The 19595-nt window shown below is 45.9% G+C and overlaps 1 protein-coding gene across 3 annotated transcripts in view; it reads right to left on the minus strand.

The window, feature by feature from the left end:
• LOC126535662 (uncharacterized) overlaps window positions 1–19595 on the minus strand; it is a 131170-nt gene that overhangs the window by 80054 nt on the left and 31521 nt on the right. For all 3 annotated transcript variants that reach the window (XM_055073171.2, XM_050182467.3, XM_055073172.2), the window contains 2 exons: window positions 10854–10955; window positions 5657–5695 (listed from right to left, as the gene is read on the minus strand). In XM_055073171.2, coding sequence (XP_054929146.2) covers window positions 5657–5695; window positions 10854–10955 — 141 coding nt within the window. The remainder of the gene's footprint in view (window positions 1–5656; window positions 5696–10853; window positions 10956–19595) is intronic.

Raw genomic sequence — 19595 nt, forward strand, 5'->3', positions numbered from 1 at the left:
AGTGAAAAGCGACAAGTGGAGAAGCTACAGGGTGTCTAACAAGTTGACATTTCCAAATTCCCTGAGTTTTCCAGGTTTTCCCTGAGTGCCTTTGCCAAATTCCCTGAACGACACAGAACTTTGTTTTATGTCAAGAGACGGGCTCACAATGTTATCCAATGGTGTCACTCTCTAATGAGCATGCTCAAAATTTTTTAAAAATGACTTAATCCAGCTTGAATAGTAAGGGGTAGTGTTTATTTTATTTAAAAAAAAACAGAAGGGAGGAGTTAGTAAAATGCACAGTGAAAAAAAAATAAAGAAGATATATTGAAAAAAATGCATAAAACTCATCGTGAGTTATTCTCAAATACGAATAAAAAGGAGATGCACACAGAAGCAAATATTTTCGAAGATGAGCTATTTCTATCAATTTTATCCCAAGGTGCTGGAGACTCCACATATAGAACGCAAGTCAAGGCGGGAGAATGGCTCTGAATTTTATAGTGACCCATCGTAAATACATAGTAACTAATATTCATTAATTGTACAGTCAGTCGTGTTATGTTTCTTGAATAAATTTATTGAATCACCCACTCAAATTACTTGCAAAGGTTAATTATTGGGCCCAAGCATTACAACAAGAGAAGAAATAATCTTGTGCGATTAATACCAAAACCCCCAACTTCGATCTCACAAAGGCATTACACTCTTTGAAGGTACGTCAAGGAGGGCAATGCGTTCGTGAAAGCGGTCGTTTGAAGCGATACATTTCACTGAGAAGTGGAATGGGTGTACCTTAAGACAGCAGAATGTGCAATTTACTCAAAGCCTAATGTTCACTGTCTATTTTTTGTGACCACTACAGAGTAATGACAAAAATAAGTTGCGTTCGCAAATGTTATGCCGTGACTGAAGGGGATATTACGAGATTCGTAGTTTGTTTCTCCGGTGTTCTCGGTGAGCTAAACAAGGTATCTTGTTTATTTCTAGGGGAAATTAGGGGCATGTTATGGATAAGGTGTAGGCAATGCTCCAAATCGGTGGGTTAAATGCGCATCTTCAAGTAGAATAGGTATGCAAGTGGTCTATAGCCTTATTAGTCTGTTTTACGAGCGGTGCAAGACTTAGACGGATGCGCTTGCATAATTACAATAACAACTGAGATAAAATTGTTCAAACATAAGGGGAACAATACGCCAAGTTTACGTGATAAGGTAAATGCGTGTTGATCAAATACAGCATCAAAAAATTGTGAACAAGTGTTCGAAATTATCACGCTACTGCTATTGTCCCAAGATAGTTTAAGATACTTTATACTTTGAAGGAATAGACAGCATTTAAAGTGGACTGTGTTGCAGAGCTTTAATATTTCTGGGTTACTGAGAAGGGCTACGAATAATCATTGTACCCTTATATTTTTTGTTCTTCCTTTGTCATGTGTGACATATTAATTTTGGCTGGTGTCCTCACTGAACTAAAGAAGGCAGCTTCGTTAGGTTTGGTGACTGTAAGGACAAATTAATGGGTGGTGTGGAGGTGAAGTTCAATATAGATGGCTTTCGTAATAAATTACGTATGCAAGCACTCCAGCGTGTTTGAGCGTGTTGATCGAGAGCGAAGAATTGAGCCTACTGCTCTGGCAGCACTATAAAAGCCACCAAGACCAAATTTAGTGAAAATTGGTGGTGCCCAATGGAAACTTCCTGTGCGAAGTGGTTGGATCAAATACAGCCTTTGTAAAATTTTCTTACTCAAGCATTAGAGCGTGTGATAAGGCCGCTATTAACTATGCTTCCCAGTGTCTCGACATAGCTGTAGTTTACAACAGGTTCATATTTTGTGGAAAGTGGAGGGGGGCCTTTGTAACTGCAATGTCTGACAAAATTTTTACGTTCCTGGTCTGGTTCAAAGCGTAAATAATAATGAGCCGTCGTTTTTTTTTCCTTATTTTCATGCGTCATAACATCTTCCGTCTTTGTTTCAGTGATGTCCTACATTTTGTTTATATTTGGCAAAAATAAAGGGCTCATTATCACCAATATGTAGGCAAACTTCAAAGATAGAGAACTAATTATGATATTTTTAGTATATTAAGCATGTAAGCTATTCGGAGCTTTGTGAATGTGTTTTGGGAACAAAGAATTTATCCAATTGACCCCGAATAACTATGAACTCAACAGATATCAAATCTAGTAGAAATTGAGTGTGTGGGAAGGGTAGGGGGGGGGCGTTATAAAGCACTAAAGTACTGCATACCCTCCTCAGCAGTTGTAGTGGTGGTTTTTAACAGCTTCGCTGGACGTCCACTGTTGCAGGGCTGGGATGGCGAGTCCATTCTTTTTTTTTATTGCGAAAGCAATACTGCTCACACTTTTGGCCCATCGGTGGTCGTGGCGCCTCCTTACACAGCTGCGCGTCACGTGACCGTGTGACGTCACGCCAGACCGAGAGAGGGAGCCCCAGCTCGCGGCATCGATGGTGGAGGCAAAGACTTGCGCGCCGCTGCTGCGGCGCTACCGAGAGAGGGCGCTCGCTGGTTTGACGTCACACTAGGAGGATAAATGGGGCTACAGCTCGGCTCCTCGCAGTGGTCGGCACGCTGCCTTGCGCTGTCGGATGACATATAGCCATAAGTTTAACAAAGGGCAACCATGTCCACACCATCAGCTGAACCAAGGCGCAGCCAAGGGTATTGCTTTCGCAATCTTCCAGGCTTAACCAAGCTAAGCCTTCAGCCAATTTTTTTTGTGAACATTACAATTTACGTTGATTGCACGTCGTTGCGTATAACCGCGACAATACTATTACCTAAACTAGCGATACATTTACGTTGTAGACTTAAACAGCAAGTACAATTCTTTGTTGAATTATTTAAATTCTTTGTAGCAAATGTGCCTTTTTATGTACACTGTACTGCTGCTACTCGGCGCGATCCGAGACCACTGTGGGTGCACTCATTGCCTTTTGCCCCTGTATCATCTTGGGATGTTATATAGTTGCAAGAGATAAATGCAAATTCAGCTCATTTTTCGGGCCCTCATAGTTCACCATGTGTGATTGATAAACAGGTCCCTGTCGGTTAAATATACATATAACAGAAGCATTTCCAGGCTATTTCACTTATTGTAATAGCATTGAATTGGCAATATATATATATATATATACATATATATATACACAGAGAGAGAGAGATAACGAAAGGTGTGACCATCTGCGGTATGCCCCCCCCCCTTCCACACGCACGCACGCACGCGCACACGCGCACACGCGCACACACACACACACACACACACTAGAAATAGTTGGTACGCCACTGCATGTCGTTTACCGCCGCAGCACACCAGAAAAAGCTCTGAAGGCCTGTCAGTACACTTATTAGGCATATCCGTGCTCATCCTGTGACAGGAGGCCGCAGGTTCATGCGTGTTTAATTAAGGAATACATACTGTGTCCCATGACAATTGCCCCTTCCCACGCTTGTTAAGCTTCACCGCAATAATTTGCGCACGCTTCACCGCGTAATACTCCTGTTGTGAGGCGAAGCCGACTTTCGGCAACCCGCATTATGCAACGCGTTGTGCTTCCAAGCTTCGAAACCAATCGCGAGGACCACAAAGGCGGAGTCGGTGCCATTGCTGACAGCGGAGAATTCTTTCAATGAAAAACACGGCACAGAACGGTAAGAAGCTTAATAGCGAACGCAGAAGCAGCTAGGCCTAGCGTTGCTGCGGTGGTGGCTACGGTGGTGGCTTCGGCTGCTAGCGGATCTGCGTGCGAGAGCGCCGGTTCGAGGAGCGACGAGGTAATCAAAACGGCGGCGGTGGTGGTGGTTTTATTAATGCCGTTTCGGACCTGCCATGACGGCAAAAAGTCAGGAAAATCGGATGGCGAAGGGTTCTTGCATCCGAAATTTCAGGCGTTGTTATACATAGGCTCTATGGGGTACGTGGTGGTGCCGCGAAGCTGTCCGAATTATAGGGCATCCGGAAAGTCGGTCGTTGACTAAACACTGGCCACTCCTCCTACTCAAGTTAACTTTACCGCGACGTTCTTTCCCTTTCAATAAAATAAAGGCTAATTTTTCCTGATAGAAGCGCAAGTTCCCTGAGTTTTCCCTGAGTTTTTCCAGACTATTGAAAATCCCTGAGAATTCCCGGTTTTCCCGGTTGGTAGACACCCTGAAGCTAGCAGCATTGTTCACTGCCTCAAACGAAAAAAGGTCCACAACCAAGGAATCGGGCTGCGACGAAGCTTGCAAAGGGGCCTGCTCCAACGCCATGCGAAAACCCAGGTGGGCAGCACATATGTGGAGGTTCGGGTGAACGTGCCCAGTACTGACCAGCTCAGGTCTAACGAGACACGTGGCCCTTCCCCAATCTGCAATGCACACGAAGGGGTGCCACAGCGGGTTTCACTGACTCACTGGCAAGGCGCAGAGAGGACGCCAGCCGTGGTACAAACGAAAGGGTTCTATACAAAAGGTGCTTACAATACTGGGGATATGGCACGAGGGTGGCAGTCGCAGACTACGGATCAAAGCTCCTGGGAATTCCCACACAGGCTCTTTCAAGCTAGGTTCACCACCTAAAAGGCCATGCTCAGAGGAGCACAGAACCAAGAGGGTTCGCACGTATACCAGCCAAGAGTTCCGGACATAAATCTGTTGGGCAAAGCCACCCGCACTCCTCAGATCTCCAAGGAAAGAGATGCCGAGTAGAGGGTGAGAGAAGCCCGTTCCTCGTCCTCGGGCACTTCGTATACATGGAACGCGGCTTAATGTGAGCCACACGCACAAGCCGCAGGCTCCGTGTCGTGTCGTGGCACCAGCGGCCATGGGTAATGCACACTATCCAAAATAAGGTTGGAATGGCAAGTCCCCAGCGATCACACAGGTGAATGGCCCAAGTCGCACGTGAACTGGAGGCGGGGGGGGCGAAGGTCCCTTCAAGCAAGAGTGAATATAATAATTAAATCTGGCTACTGGGTGTCTATGCCAAATGAAAAGGAATGTGAAATCGAGGAAAGTAAAAAATAAAAGAATGCAAGCCGCCACACCGACTTACGTGCCCGCACACCCTCACCACACTCACCTTTATGCCGGGCACCCCCATACGGGACGCATTTGTTGCATCGCCCTAAGCATTGCCAGCCTGGTGTGCCTCTCTTCTGCTTTCCTTTCTCATCTCCAATGTAGCCACAGTCGACTCTGGTATCGGAGGAGTTGAAGAGAGACGAGAAAGGGGTGTGCGAGGAAGTCAGCGATGAGTAGGGCGACACAGGTGTGCTGTGTGTGGCACAAAGGCGAGTGCAGTGAACACTACACTCGCCTGCAGTGAACAGGTGGTTGTGCAGTGAACAGGTGGACGTGGTGGCTCACATTCCTTTTTTTTTTCTGGGATTTTGCACCATTTTTTCTTTCGGCACAGGCACCCAGTATCCAGATTTAATTGTTATAACCGATAATGCGGCATGGGATGATTGTAGTAATCGGTTTATTTATCTAGAACACATACAGAAGTTGACAGTGCATCAGCTGCTCATTGTTATATCCGACATATTGTCAAAACTAATATCGTTATAAGTGGGTTCAACTGTATGCAAACAACAATTTTTGCCTCTTCACTCAAGTATTGCTGAAGCGCTGAAATATATATATAGGAAAAGGCATCCTTACAGTGCTGAGCCTTTGCATTCGGTGGGCCAAAGCATCCCTCTGAAATTTAAAAATATAAGAGTGTGTAAAAGAGCATGAATACCATAGGCCTGAAGAAGAAGACATTAGAAGAGTCACAACCACATGAACAAAAGAGACAATGAAGCAAGACAAAGCAGAGGGGTAATTAATTATGAATTATGTTTAATTGAACTATAGAAATAATCAGTTAAAAACGAATGAAAGTGGACAAAACGGTAAAGTGCTACAGGTGGGAGTTGAACCCACGTCTTCCACATTAAGTGTGTGGTGCTTTGACAGTTAGGTGAGTTACCACAGCAAACGCCATACGCCCCCCCCCCCCCCTTTCCTTCAACTACTGCCAGTAGTGGTGCTGCTGTCCAAACATTAAACAGCGACAGTATGGGCTTTTAGTGTCTGCACTAGCTTCATGACCAAACTAGCATAGTGCTACTTCGGTAGTGCCCCTTTAACCATTCTCCCACATTGGAGAAGTCTACAGTATCAGGCGCTTGATATTTTTTCCTCTGTAACTGTGCCGTAGATGTATGTGAACATATGTATGAATAATGTGTGCACAACGTAAAGAAAGCAATGTGAGAGTGGCTTTCAATCAGGCTGCTCATCCCTTTTGTATCAACACAGCAGTGAGATCTGGATTTACCTCAAATTTTAGGGCTGGACATCTTGTAGCTTGTAAATGGGCAGAGGAAAGGGGGGGGGGGGGCACAGGAAGAATTTACATGCAACATTAATTTTTCTCTTTCCCTTTTCTTCCTTTGATACAAGCATTCTGATATTTTGAAAGATACATTCAACAGTTTTACGTTTTGACCAGCTTAATGAAGGAAACATAAACCAGTGATACCGCAATTGGGAAATGTCGCTGTCAAAATATGCGCCGGCGATTCAAATCTGCGCCGGCTAACAGGAGTACCTCCCGTGTGCATGTGGCAGTAGTAATGAATTGCAACGCTAGTTTTGCCTCAATTCGCTAACTTATTTTGCTTTTATTTTTGTATGGTGAAATACAGCGCTGCAGCTATCTGAAGTTCTGGTACCTCCCTTCTTTACAACAACATCAAGATGGCAGCGTTGCGTAAACAGAAGTGCTATCCCGCCATTCGTGGCACGATAGCACATCCGGAAGCCCGATTTTCAACTCAATTTTTGTAAAATACACACAAGAAAAAGTGTGATTTTCTCAACTTCTCCTTCACATTTTCTAGCAATATTTTCCACGATATTAAAGGAGCATCACAAAAAAATATATAAAAAGAAATTTTGACCAACTGCTCGAACTGCCAAGTTTTGCCTTGAGCTTACTAAACCAGGGCAGTGGGTAGCATTTCCCCCACCGTGGGAATAATTTGAGTGGTTATTTGTGATTTAGCACTGTCTAAGGGGCTTATTCTTGTGCATTTGAGAGATCAGACGCGTAAAAAAGTCTTGTAGCACATGAGAAGTCTCGATTAAACAAACGCCCACAGACATTGTTTACGGGCAAGTTCTGCGCCCTGAGGAACCTGTGTACTAAAAAAAAAAAAAAAACATAGTACTTAACGTCCTGGAACTTCACTGTGTGTCACCTGCATGCTATTACACAGTGGAGGGTTCTGGATTAATTTTGAGCACCTAAGGTTCTTTAATGTGCACCTAGATTTAGGCACAAAGTTAGTTAAAAAAATTACTAGAGAGAATTCTGGCAGCAGTGTCTGTGGCTGCATGCATGGCGCAAGTTGAGTGAGCATGACGATTACTAGCAGTACATGGATTTCACTGAACTTTGTCCCTATGGTGTCAAATGGCTCTTATCAAATAGATTGTTTTCAACAAACTATTGCATTAAAAAATGCAACAATTCACAATTCAGTGATTGTGCCTATATGCAGTATTTTTTTCTCCTTCCGTGTTTAGAAAAGCAGGAGTGCTTTAAAATTTGGGCCCATAAAGGCAGATTAAGCATTCTAAACAAAGCCACAAGGGCATCTGAAGCTGCAAGCACAAAGATCAGCCAAATCCATGCGTTAACCATCATTCCCATGGCGGCTGAACGATTGCAGCCCGAGTTCCTTCTAGTAATTCTAGTATGAAGCTCTACAAATCAAAGTACTACACGAGCGTTTCTGCATTCCATCAGAATGCTGCCACAGTGGCTGGGAATCGAACCCACAACCTCACAGTCAGCAGCAGAACGCCATAGCCACTAAAACCTGCGAATGCTCCCGCAACCAGCCACAGTGCATGTTTTTCTTTTAATGTTCCGCATGTGCTTGGTAAAAAAAGCCCCACCCCAGCATTCCACCAGCCGCTAGCCATGAATCGTGGTGCCACACAAGGCCACTGGTGGACTGAGGGCACTTGTGTTACTGCCACCTTCCTTCAGTTGTACAATCTGCTTGCTCAAAGGAGTCCATGGAATGTGCTTGAAGAATTACTGACACATATTGTTACGAGCCAGAGCTGAAAAAAAGAAGTTGGGACTGGAACACGCGCTCAGCAAGAGACGGGCGCTGAAGTAGAAGAGGTAGAAGCTAAGGACGCCGGCTTGAATTATTGCACGCCATCTTGTACGACTGCCTCCCTTGCCGACGCCGGGTACATCGTCCATTGTCTTTTCGTGACAGAACTGGTGGAGGTGCTGGGTACGGTTTATCCGATGCCACAAACCCCTCCTGGTAGCAGGAGTACCAGCCCTATCCTAGTGGACACCCCTGTTCACCGACAAGCAGGAGAATCCGAGGATTGCCTCCGGAGCTTGATCATCTCTCCGCAACAACATCGACGCCCCCACACACCGGTATGGAAGGAACGTCGACGTCCCTACCGACCATTAGGCAAGGTACGGCCACAACGGCAACGCAGTATCTGCTGCAGAATCTCCGAGTGCTGAAGGTGTTCCACGGAGATATCTTCGAGGACGCAGAAGACTGGTTAGTCCAGTTTGAGAACGTTGCCGAGATTAATGAATGGAGCGACGCGGCAAAGTTAAGGAATGTCTACTTCAGCTTGGAGGACGGTGCCCGCACTTGGTACGAGAACCGAGAAGGGGTCATCAAAATGTGGCTCGAGTTCCGTCGTGCCTTGCTGGAGACCTACACCAATGCTGATCGCTGCGAACGAGCCGAACGGGCGCTCCAATCCCGCATTCATCTGCCGAACGAGAGCGTGACGCCGTACGTCGAGGATATGACGCGCCTCTTCCGTCGGGTGGACCCAACCATGTCCGAGGAAAAGAAGCTGCTCCATCTAATGCGGGGAGTTAAGGAACAGCTATTTTCTGGCCTTGTTCGAAGCCCGCCGAAGACCATGGCTGAATTCTTAACTGAAGCCACCACGATGGAAAAGATGTTACACCAGCGCTCAACTTTCTATGAAAGGCAATTGAACCCAACTTCACCTTCGGACCAGCGCTCAGCTCCGTATGACAGGCACGCGAACGCTGCTTCACTGACGGACGCGATTGCCTTTGGAAACGTGGACGTTCTCCGAGATCTTATCCGCTCTGTGGTGCGTGATGAGCTTCAACGGCTCACCTGCCTGCCTCAGCCCACGCTAGGTTCCATTTCTGCCCTTGTGAGGAACGAAGTGCAGCAAGCGATCCAATGTCCCGTTCCAAGCAACAATGCGCCGCCTGTGACAGCACAGTTGCAACGGCCGTCGTATGTGGAAGTTTTGAGGCGAGTCCCTGTCCCCGCTCCGACCCATTTCGACCCCGCCACGTCTTACGCCGCGTCATACGTCCCGCCGCTCCCATCTGTGCAACCAATCCAATGTATGGAGGATCGTCGCCCGCTCGAAAGGAAATCTGACGTACCCCGGACAGAAGGCCTCTGTGCTATCATTGTGGAGAAGCCGGTCATGTATACCGCGAGTGCCCATACCGCCGCCTCGGACTGCAAGGTTTTGCCGCGGATTCACCAAGGCCCAGATATGGCGAAAGGCCTAGGGCGATTGAAGAATACTTGACTCAGCAGAGTATGCCACTGTTCCCGCGGCGGCAGTCGTGCTCGCCGTCCCCCAGGCGTTCTTCCCCCGCTCCTAGAAGCCCTCCAATGGCAGTGCAGGGACGATCGCCAAGCCCTCGCCGGGAAAACTTAAAGAACAGCGACCTTCGGGGATGAGGCCGCTGATAATCGCCGTTCCGAAGACCTCCCATACAATATACTCGAAGTTGCAAAAGCTCTACCATATGCTTTTCACGTGTAGAAGATTCACACTTAGCGAGTACTATGAAGTTCGGGGAACGTAAGCGGTCATAATTTGATACTGTACTGCATTTCATACATAGCAGGCAACGCTGCGGAAGCTACGCAAGTATAGTGTGACCATTTCGAGTGCTTTGGAGCACAGTAGTTTTTCATCTGCAATGTTTCCTATGAAATAACTACTTTGCATATTTCAACTACTACTTGTGGAGGCAGATTTACTTCAGATCACATATTGCCTGTGCATATTTCACCCTTTAGTAATCAATGTACTATGGTTTGGTGGCAGTGCGAGTTATGCGCTGTGGCTGCCGCTCGCCAGAACACGTTACGACGCTCGTGTAGTGGTAAATAGGTTTAGATCTACGACACCTTTAATGTAATAAATAAGCAATGTTTTGTGGCGTAGCAGTGTGAAATTTTATTTTACTTTGAATTGCATGGCATTTACCTACTCTCTTTTATTCATATGTGACATGCTGCTTTTTCATCACAGATGTGAACAGTGATAGAAGTCACTCCAGCCTTCGTAGCATTACCTGCCATGAAACAGAGTATAAAGTTGTCTCAAAATGGTGAACCTGGTATCACTGACATTGTTGTGGTGTCATGACGACGAGCTAAATTTGCCAACATTAGGTGTCAATAAGGCAAGGTGTGGCTCATAAGAAGACAAGCAAAAGTGCTGTGTGTGTGTGTTTCTTCTGGCTGCACTTGTGCGTGGCAGTTGTGGCAATCGCAGGAACGGAGTGAGTCACTGCACTCTGGCATTATGAACCATGCACTTCCTGGCATTGAAACTGAAACTGGTTTGTAAAACAAGTACCATTATGGTAGCTGTCCATTGTCTTTTGCTAAGGTTTACAGCATTCTCATCTAATGCAAAAAATACTGACAAGTCGAAAACATCACATCAGTACTTCTTTGACTGTGTAAGATGAAAAGCAGTGATTTCGTATGCGAGCAAGTATGCAGACATGTGCTTTCACCTCCACAGGCGGCGGCACCGCTCGAACACGAAGCTCCCGTGGCTCCCTGGGCTTTGGGGGCTTTTTTTCAGCCTTCTCCTGTGTTAAGCTCGAAGAATCTGCCTGCACAGACCACCAGTAAAATCAGCACACTTCTGCAATTCTTGCAGAACACATTTATTGCAACAGCAGCTATTCCCTCACCATACCAATTTTGTTCAAAACATTTGCGATCCTGCACAAGCTCGCTTCACTGTAAGCTAGAACACAGCAAAGATGACAACAGTACAATGACAATGGCAAGGATGACGATAGTGTCATGATCAAAACAAGATGACAGCAATGGCATGATGACGAAGGTTCCAATTGATCGTTTGTGAACAAGCATTTATTCTATGTAATCAAGAAATAAACTTTCACTTGTTATGAGCTCCTTGCAACTGTCTTGCCATCTCTCATTTCCTGCATATTTTCTGGCATCATTTGCAAATTGAAGACTGCACAAGGTCACATGCCATGGCATCACGGCATGGAAGGAGTTGTATAATTCAACTGTAAAATGTTGCTGTAGTGGCAACATTGCAACTGTAAAATGTTGCAATGTTGAGTGTCACATGTCTGTCCTATATTGATTAAAGGGTTGATGGACTAGGGCACAAGGAATTATGGCACAGGATAATGGAACAGAGAAATGGACAGCACAACCCTTGTTTTGAGATTTAAACTACTGTTGCAGTATAAGGCATACTCCTAAAATCAAGTTTCCGATGCTCCATTTACTCGGTTGTAAGCTAGCCCTAAACTTTCTTTCCGAGCATACTTCAAAGTATGCAAAGATGTGTGTTCTGTAGGTGCCAGTACAATAACTAAATAAGCACAACCACAATAATGTAACAAGCACTGCTTAATACTAGGCGTATGCGAATATTGAATATCACTGAATCAAATCGCGAACTTTTGGAATAATTCTATTTGTGAATCGAATAGCTACAACTGGATTTTTCAACTATTTGACATATTCAATGTAGAGTTCCGCACAGTGCCACATGCTGCATGGGCCGCGGAGCCCCTTGTTGCCCTCCAGGCAAGCGTTGCACTGCATTTTCGGTGCAAAAGGAGCACCATGAACGGGCCAACAGAGCTTGTGTACCAGCGCTGTGCACGGCAGAAGCGGCGAGAGCACCTGCAACAAGTGACAAGATAATTGCACACGTGGCCGCTGCAGCCAGTGCTGGTTGTTCCAGCGCCACTACACCAGCTCTCGAGCCCCATAGCGCTCCCCAACGTCGGCCCGATGCAGGGATCACACCCACAGTGCCCGAACCCTGCAATTCACAGAACAGTACTGCATTGGCTGGTCTGCCATCGTCGGGACAAGGTTCGTCCAGGTCGCCAGGACTGATCGAAATTATAACGTGACGCGGACAGAGGGAACGGCAACAAAAGCAGAGCATATTTTGTAAAGTGTGAAAGCATGCGTGACGATATAGCCGATGAACTGCCGATAGGCACGCATATCGCATTATATACGGGCACCGACGTTCTTCACGCCACTTTGAGAGTCGTCAATTTGACCTGCATGTGCCAAAACCATGATCTGATTATGAGGGATGCCGTAGTGGGGGACTCCGGAAATTTGGACCAGCTGGGGTTCTTTAACATGCACCTAACTCTAAGTACACGGGTGTTTTCGCATTTTGCCCCCATCGAAATGCAGCCACCGTGGTCAGGATTCGATCCCGCGACCTCGCAGTTAGCAGCCCAGCACCACTGCCACTAAGCAACTGCAGCGGGTCCTTCAGATTTCAGGATGCTTGACAGGTGGCAAATCACGCCAAACCTCACAATGAAATGACGCAGATGGCTCCGGCTGTGTGCAGAGCAGTGATTCGAGTCGCATGATGCGCAGTCCTATCGTACATTGCTCAGACTGGCTTTACGATAACCCACCTGCCATAAAGCTGGGATAGCCCTTCTGCATTTTGGAGAACAGGAAAGCAAAACTTTCAATGCAATAAATAAAAGACTCCCACAAAACAGGTACACTATTAAACTGAGAACCTCATTGGTATTCAGAACATCACTAGTTCATTAGTTTCAGAGAAAAAAGCACTTAATTTTATTCAACAGAAATTCTATTGATAAAAAAAATATTTCCCAGAGCTTCGTATACTCCAACTGAGCTGTAATCAGTGCTGGCATACTAATTTGTTATTCCCTTTAATAAGAGTAGGCCGTATTGTTTATCTTGATTTCTATGTATCTATCTTACTGATAGCTTGCTAGGTTCTTGTTATGCAACGCTGGACACTCCCATGCATGTGCAGCACCATAAGTTATTGTCTAAAATTTGTAAGCGTTAAAATTAAAAAAAAATTTTCTGATATTCGATATTCGGCCTTTTTTTTATTGATTCAATTCAATATTCGATTTAATATCTACCATGTGGTATTCACATGTTCCTACTTATTACTGAATGAATGTGGCACACAGAGACATGATTCAGATCCTTGACTAGATCCAGCAGAAACGGCAAAAATATTTGGTCATGTTTTTTTCATGTAGAGGGCTACTTGTGCAATCAGCGGCAATGAATAACAACACATACTAACCCACCAATGAGCGATAACTTGATGGCAGTATTTGTCAGCAATGTGGCTATAGTCTCCCAAGTTGTCAATGCACCATATTGATCCTTCACCGTGGCGTGTCCCAGCAACTGCTGACTAATCATGTTGCTATTTCCAATCACAAGTTGTCGAAAGATTACTTCATTTCTGCTCGACCAAATACAAGCTCACAACAGCCTATCGTACTCAAACAGACTGACCGAGTAACTGAATTACACCCTTGCAGAGATGTTGCCTTGTTGTCTATGTACGTTTCAGCTGACCACCAGAATAAGGACAGCGCATTGCCCTACGTGACCTTTGCGTATAATTATTCACCTCATGAGCCCGCGAGTTTCTCTCCCTTTAACCTTTTGTTTGGTCGGATTCCACTCTGCCTTTGGCAGCCAACTACTAGATAAAATATAATGCACCAGCGATGCCGTTGTTCGGGCTCATACGACTCGTCAGATTGCCCACAATTGTCTTACAGCAACTCAGGTGTCGAAAAGACCTGCTAGAACAGTTGCCACCAAAACCTTCAGTTCTCTCCTAAAGATTCCATTCTGTGGTCTCCAAGTCACCATGTTGGCCTGTCTGAAAAACTGCCTTAACATTACGTGAGGCCCTACCAGGTATTGCAAAGACTAAATGGCATAAACTATGAAACAGGGTGTCTACCAAGTTAACATTTTCAAATTCCCTGAATTTTCCAGGTTTTCCCTGAGTGACAAAGAACTTATTTTATGTCAAGACAGGCTGACACCACGTTGCCAGATGCTGTCTCTCAAGTAAGCATATTAAGAAAATTAAAAAAAACTTAATTCAGCTTGAATAGTAAAGAGCGGTGTTTGTTTTATTCAAAATAGAAAACGGAAGGGAGGGGGATAGTAAAATGCAAAGCAAGTATCTTCGAAAAAGAAAAATGGTAAAGGACATTGCAAATCAAGTCGAACATTTTCAAATACGAATAAAAAGAGATGCATACAGAAGCAAATATTTTCGGAAATGAGCTATTTCTAGCAAGTGATAGCAAGATCATTGGTATTAGGCCCAACCTTTGTCACAAGTGAGATTTTCTCAGCAGCTGGAAAGTCAACCTCTACTCTCCTCACATACTCTCAGCCCACGCACGATGCCTCTGTTTCGTATTTCACTGCTTTCAAGAGTTTATTTTGGTTTGGATGAGGGTCACCTGCATCTTTGCGTCAGCCAGCACTTTGCTTTTTGAGCTCAAGCTCCTTCAAAAAAGAGGCGACACAGTTCCTTTCCCGATCATTCCTCAATGCGACAGCCACTTCTGTTCTTGTCCTCATTCCGCCGCGCGCTTTCCCCACGAACCATTTGAAGCATCCTCTTGGTCAGTTGTACAGTCAACGTCCGATTCTTTGAACTCCCTAGGTGCCATGAATACATCTGAAAAATCAAACCGGGCCGTCCGAAAAAAATTGATGCATGTCTTTTACTGCCCTTAATGGCTCAAATCGTCACAGGCACATCCAAAAAAGCTCTGAAGGCCTACCAGTACACCTATTAGGCATATCGGTGCACGTACTATGACAGGAGACGGTGGGTGTACGCGTGTATGGTTATGGAATACATCCTGTGTCCCATGACAATTGCCCCTTCCCACGCTTGTTAAGCTTCACCGCAATACTTCACATACTCTTCACCGCGTAACATCGCTGTGCGGAGGCGAAGCTGCCGTTCGGGAACCGGCATTATGCAATTGAATTGAATGTTTGATGTTTTATGGCGCAAGGGCCAAGTATGGCCAAAGAGCGCCATGTCCGTGTTAATGAGTTCGCAGTATAATCATGAGTTCTATGATGTTGGTGTGACGTGGCTGTAGAGGGGCCTTAAAAATGGTCGCGCTAAAGTGGGTAAAATCTGTATAATAAGATTATGGTGATGACTTATGACGTGTACTATGAACATTAAGACGCATTTAAAAAGAATGATACGATGTCTAAAAATATATCAGGTTACATAAGATATGCTAGAGCACTACTGCCTCCTTAGAGCCCTTGAAACACAAGGGCCTGGAGGCATGTGCTATTCAAAACAATTATCGCAGCGGCATCCTCTGGAGCGAGGATGCTCTACGAATTTAATGGGCTTATAACGTGTAGAACTACATCCTTTAAGAAGTCGAGGACTGCCTTGGTGTTAAAAAGCGGTTCTCTACCAAGAAACATAGCCGGGCCGGATGTAGAGGGATGTAATAACGATATGCAAGCGGAAAATGTTTCTTTCTTTCAGGTTCGGCTTTCCGACACTCCAAGAGGACATGGAGGACGGTCAGCCTCTCACCGCATCTCCCACAGGTTGGAGGTTCACTTCCAGTAAGTAGAAAATGATGGGTCCCAAATGTGTGTCTTAGTCTGAGGCGACAGAATAGGACATCTGTTCGCCGAGATTTTGTTGGGAAAGGCCAAAAACCTAGCTGTGGCTTTATAATGTGCAGTTTATTTATTTCTGCATCCCACATTCGCTGCCAGTGGTTTCGCAGTTTTTTTCATATGTAAGGTTCCAGATCTGTGAGAGGCACCAAAGCAGTATTATTAATGACACCAGGGGGTGCAATTGACGTAGCCATCTGGTCTGCCAGAACGTTATCTTCGATTCCCCTGTGGCCAGGTACCCAGCATATGATGATATGCTGGCTGGATAGATAAGCTTTACACAGGTCGGAATAGATAGATATCTAGATAATAATAATCTAGAATAGATAGTAGATAGATAATAGAGGTCGCCGCGCGCGCGCGGGACGTCCACGCCGTGCGCCGACCCGCCGGGAAAGAGCAAGCGCCTTTCTTTCCCGCGCCTAAGTAACCCCGCCGCAGTGCAACACTAGCGCCATCTCTCGCACTGCGCTTCAACCACTCCGACCGCCACGGGCGCTAGGCCACGCGGCGGGCAAAGCCGCCCTGCAGGAGACGAGCTATGCGGGATAACTAGATCTCAGGGGAGGCGTGAGAGTCACGCATCCCCACAGTACATATATCTGGGCCAGACACTTCCACTCTATTACAATACCACGCACTCACTGTTATAACTGCCCAGTGCATTATTTGTAATATAACACTGTTACAGATGTAGAATGGATTTATTTACAGAGAAAGGGGTAGAAAAGACATGGGACGGTCCGAAACAGCCGATCACCCAAAACCCTCACGCCGCTTCTTCCTCTTCCACGCTCCTCCAGTGCGGCGTTACATTTTCCTCTGGGGCAGACAAAGCTCACCAAGCGAGTTAATCGATGGTACGGTTTCAATTGTGCAACGTGCACAACTTGCGTCTTGCGTGAACAGTGGTTATCAGCCAACACTTTAGCGATGACACAGGTTGCTTCCCTCAAGCATTTGAGAATGACGAACAGGCCTGAATACAAGAAGAGAAGCTTTTGGCAAAGTCCCCTTTTCTGAACCAGTGTCCACAGCCACACAAAGTCACCAGTGACAAATCTGACGGGCAGATGTTGTGCGTCACAGCGAGCCTTAGCATAAACATGCGACCATAGGGTTCTGAGCCTGGCATGTCGATGTGCTTCTTCGGCACGGCACAATATCTGCGCGACAGAAGCATCGTCGTTAGGTGAAAAAGGAAGTATGGTGTCGGGAAAACTTTGAGGATGGCGAGCGTAGAGAAGAAAGGTGTGTGTCCTGTGACTTCATGATTGGCTGCGTTGAAGGCATACGTGATGAACGGTAATACGGCATCCCAGTTCTTATGATCCGCTGAGACATACATTGAAAGCATGTTGACGAGGGTACAGTTCGTGCGCTCGGTTGGACCATTGGTTTGCAGATCGTAAGGCGTGGAATGGCAATACTGAATTCCACAAAGGCATAGGAACTCTTCCACGTCGTCAGCGGTGAAATGCAGCCACGATCACTTATCACCACAACAGGAGCTCCGTGGTGGAGGATAATTGAATGCAGAAGAAACCCTGAAACATTGAATGTTGTAGCTGAGACAAGTGCCATTGTTCCAGTATAATGTGTTAAATAATCCACACACACGAATGTCCAGTGGCAGCCAGTGGAAGACTTGGGGGAAGGGACGGAGCAAATCTATACCCACTTTCTCAGAAGGTGAAGTCGGCGGTCTAACTGGTTGCAGAGTTCCTACAGGAGCTGTAGTCAGTTGTTTGTGGTGTTGGCAGACATCACAGTTGGCGACATACTGCTTGGTGGCCTTCCACGATTGAGGCCAATAGAAACATCGTCAGAGGCGGTGGAGTGTTCAAGCGAATCCAAGCTGACTGGATGTAAGGTCGTTGTGCATGGCCCGAAGTATAGCACAGCACAGACATTTTGGGACGACGAGCAGCAATGGAGCACTGTTGTTTGAATAATTCTTGTGGTAAAGCAGACCATCACAAATCACAGATGGAGTAGCTCGTTCAGATCCGTGGGTTGCATTAATACTCAGCTTTAGTGAATGGTCGTGCTGTTGTTCGTTCTTGAAAACAGCAGTCAGGAAAGTACGATGAGGTTGTAGTTAAGTAGTCGTTGAAATCATCATCATCAGTACCCTCGCTCTGAGAGGGAAGACGAGATAAGCAGTCGGCATCTGTGTAGCACCGACCGCTCTTGTAAGCAACAGAAAAGTCGTATTCTTGAAGACGCAAGCCAATCAAGCCAACTGCCCAGCTGGGTCACACAGTCCAACCAGCCAGCAGAGAGAATGATGGTCGGTGACAATCTTGAAATGGCGGCCATACATATATGATCTGAACTTGTGGATGGTGAAAACAGCAAGACATTCCTGTTCCGTGACTATATAATTGCTCTCTGCTTTTGTCAACGTACGACTAGCGTACACAATAACGTGTTGGCGTCTGTCATAAAACTGGACGAGTACAGCACCAACGCCCACACCACTTGCATCAGTATGCAGTTTGATGAATGCCTCTGGATCAAAATGGCAGAGAAGCGGCCCAGAGGTGATCAAAAACTTCAGCTCCTGGAAAGCAATCTCGCACTGAGCACACCATATGTAGGGAGTGTCCTTGCAGAGTAGGTCAGTGAGTGGACAAGCAAGCTGGGTCAAGTCTTTAATAAACCTGCAAAAATAAGAAAAAAGGCCCAGAAAACTTCTGAGGTCTTTCACCGTCTCCAGCTGCTTAAAGTTGCGAACAACAGAAATCTTTTGGGGATCTGGCCGTATACCATCCTTGTTGATGAGGTATCCCAGTACAAAGGCTTAACGCTCACCGAAATGACACTTAAGAGTTTAAAACGAGGCCAACCTGTTGGATGCAGTCCAAAACAACGCCGAGCCGCTGGTTGTGTTCATGGAAAGTTCGGCCGAAAGTTCGGCACAGCTCGCCCGCTCCGACCTGGCAGGACAAAAGTCCTTGATTAGCGAGGCCAGGCAGGCGGCAGAGGCCAGTGGGGCCCTGGACTGAGAGGCTCCGACCACCCCTCCTACAAATCTTTTCAATTGCAATAAATTTTCTCTTTCTCTCTCGACCGAAAGTAATCACGTCATCTAAATAACACATACAAATCTCCCATTTGAGACCGCGGAAGATGCGAGTCCATAAATCACCCAAAGGTTGCTGGGGCAATACATAAGCCAAACGGCATGATGTTAAATTCATAGAGTCCATCAGGCGTAACAAAAGTGGTCGTTTCTATGAGAGACAGGCGCATTGCTATCTGCCAGTACCCAGACGGGAAGTCAACCGACGAAAAGTATGAGGCAGAGTGAAGGCAGTCAACAGCATCGTCAATGCATGGTAAGGGATACACTTCTTTCTTTTTCTTTGTGACGGCATTCAAGCGGTGGTAGTCGACACAAAATGTCCACGAGTTGTCTTTCTTTATCACTAGTATAACAGGAGCTCCCGAAGGACTGCAAGACTCCTGAATGACGCATTTCTGCAGCATGTCGTCGACCTGTTCGGCGATGACTTTTCTTTCCGTGAGAAATATGCGATAGGGCTTCTCTCCTCCATGCTCCATGCTCCTCCAGTGTGGCATTACAATACTATAAGCAAAGTATACTTGCAAAATCTTTGTTCATTATGATGACACGGCAAACGTCATCATATAACAGGTCTATACAAGATGCCAAGTCACTGCACTGTTCTACAAAATTTAACAAGTGCAGAAGTAACGGCTGAAAGGTAACTTGAATAACT

Source organism: Dermacentor andersoni, chromosome 7 (assembly GCF_023375885.2).
Source record: "Dermacentor andersoni chromosome 7, qqDerAnde1_hic_scaffold, whole genome shotgun sequence".
In the NCBI taxonomy this organism is placed as follows: Eukaryota; Metazoa; Arthropoda; class Arachnida; order Ixodida; family Ixodidae; genus Dermacentor; species Dermacentor andersoni.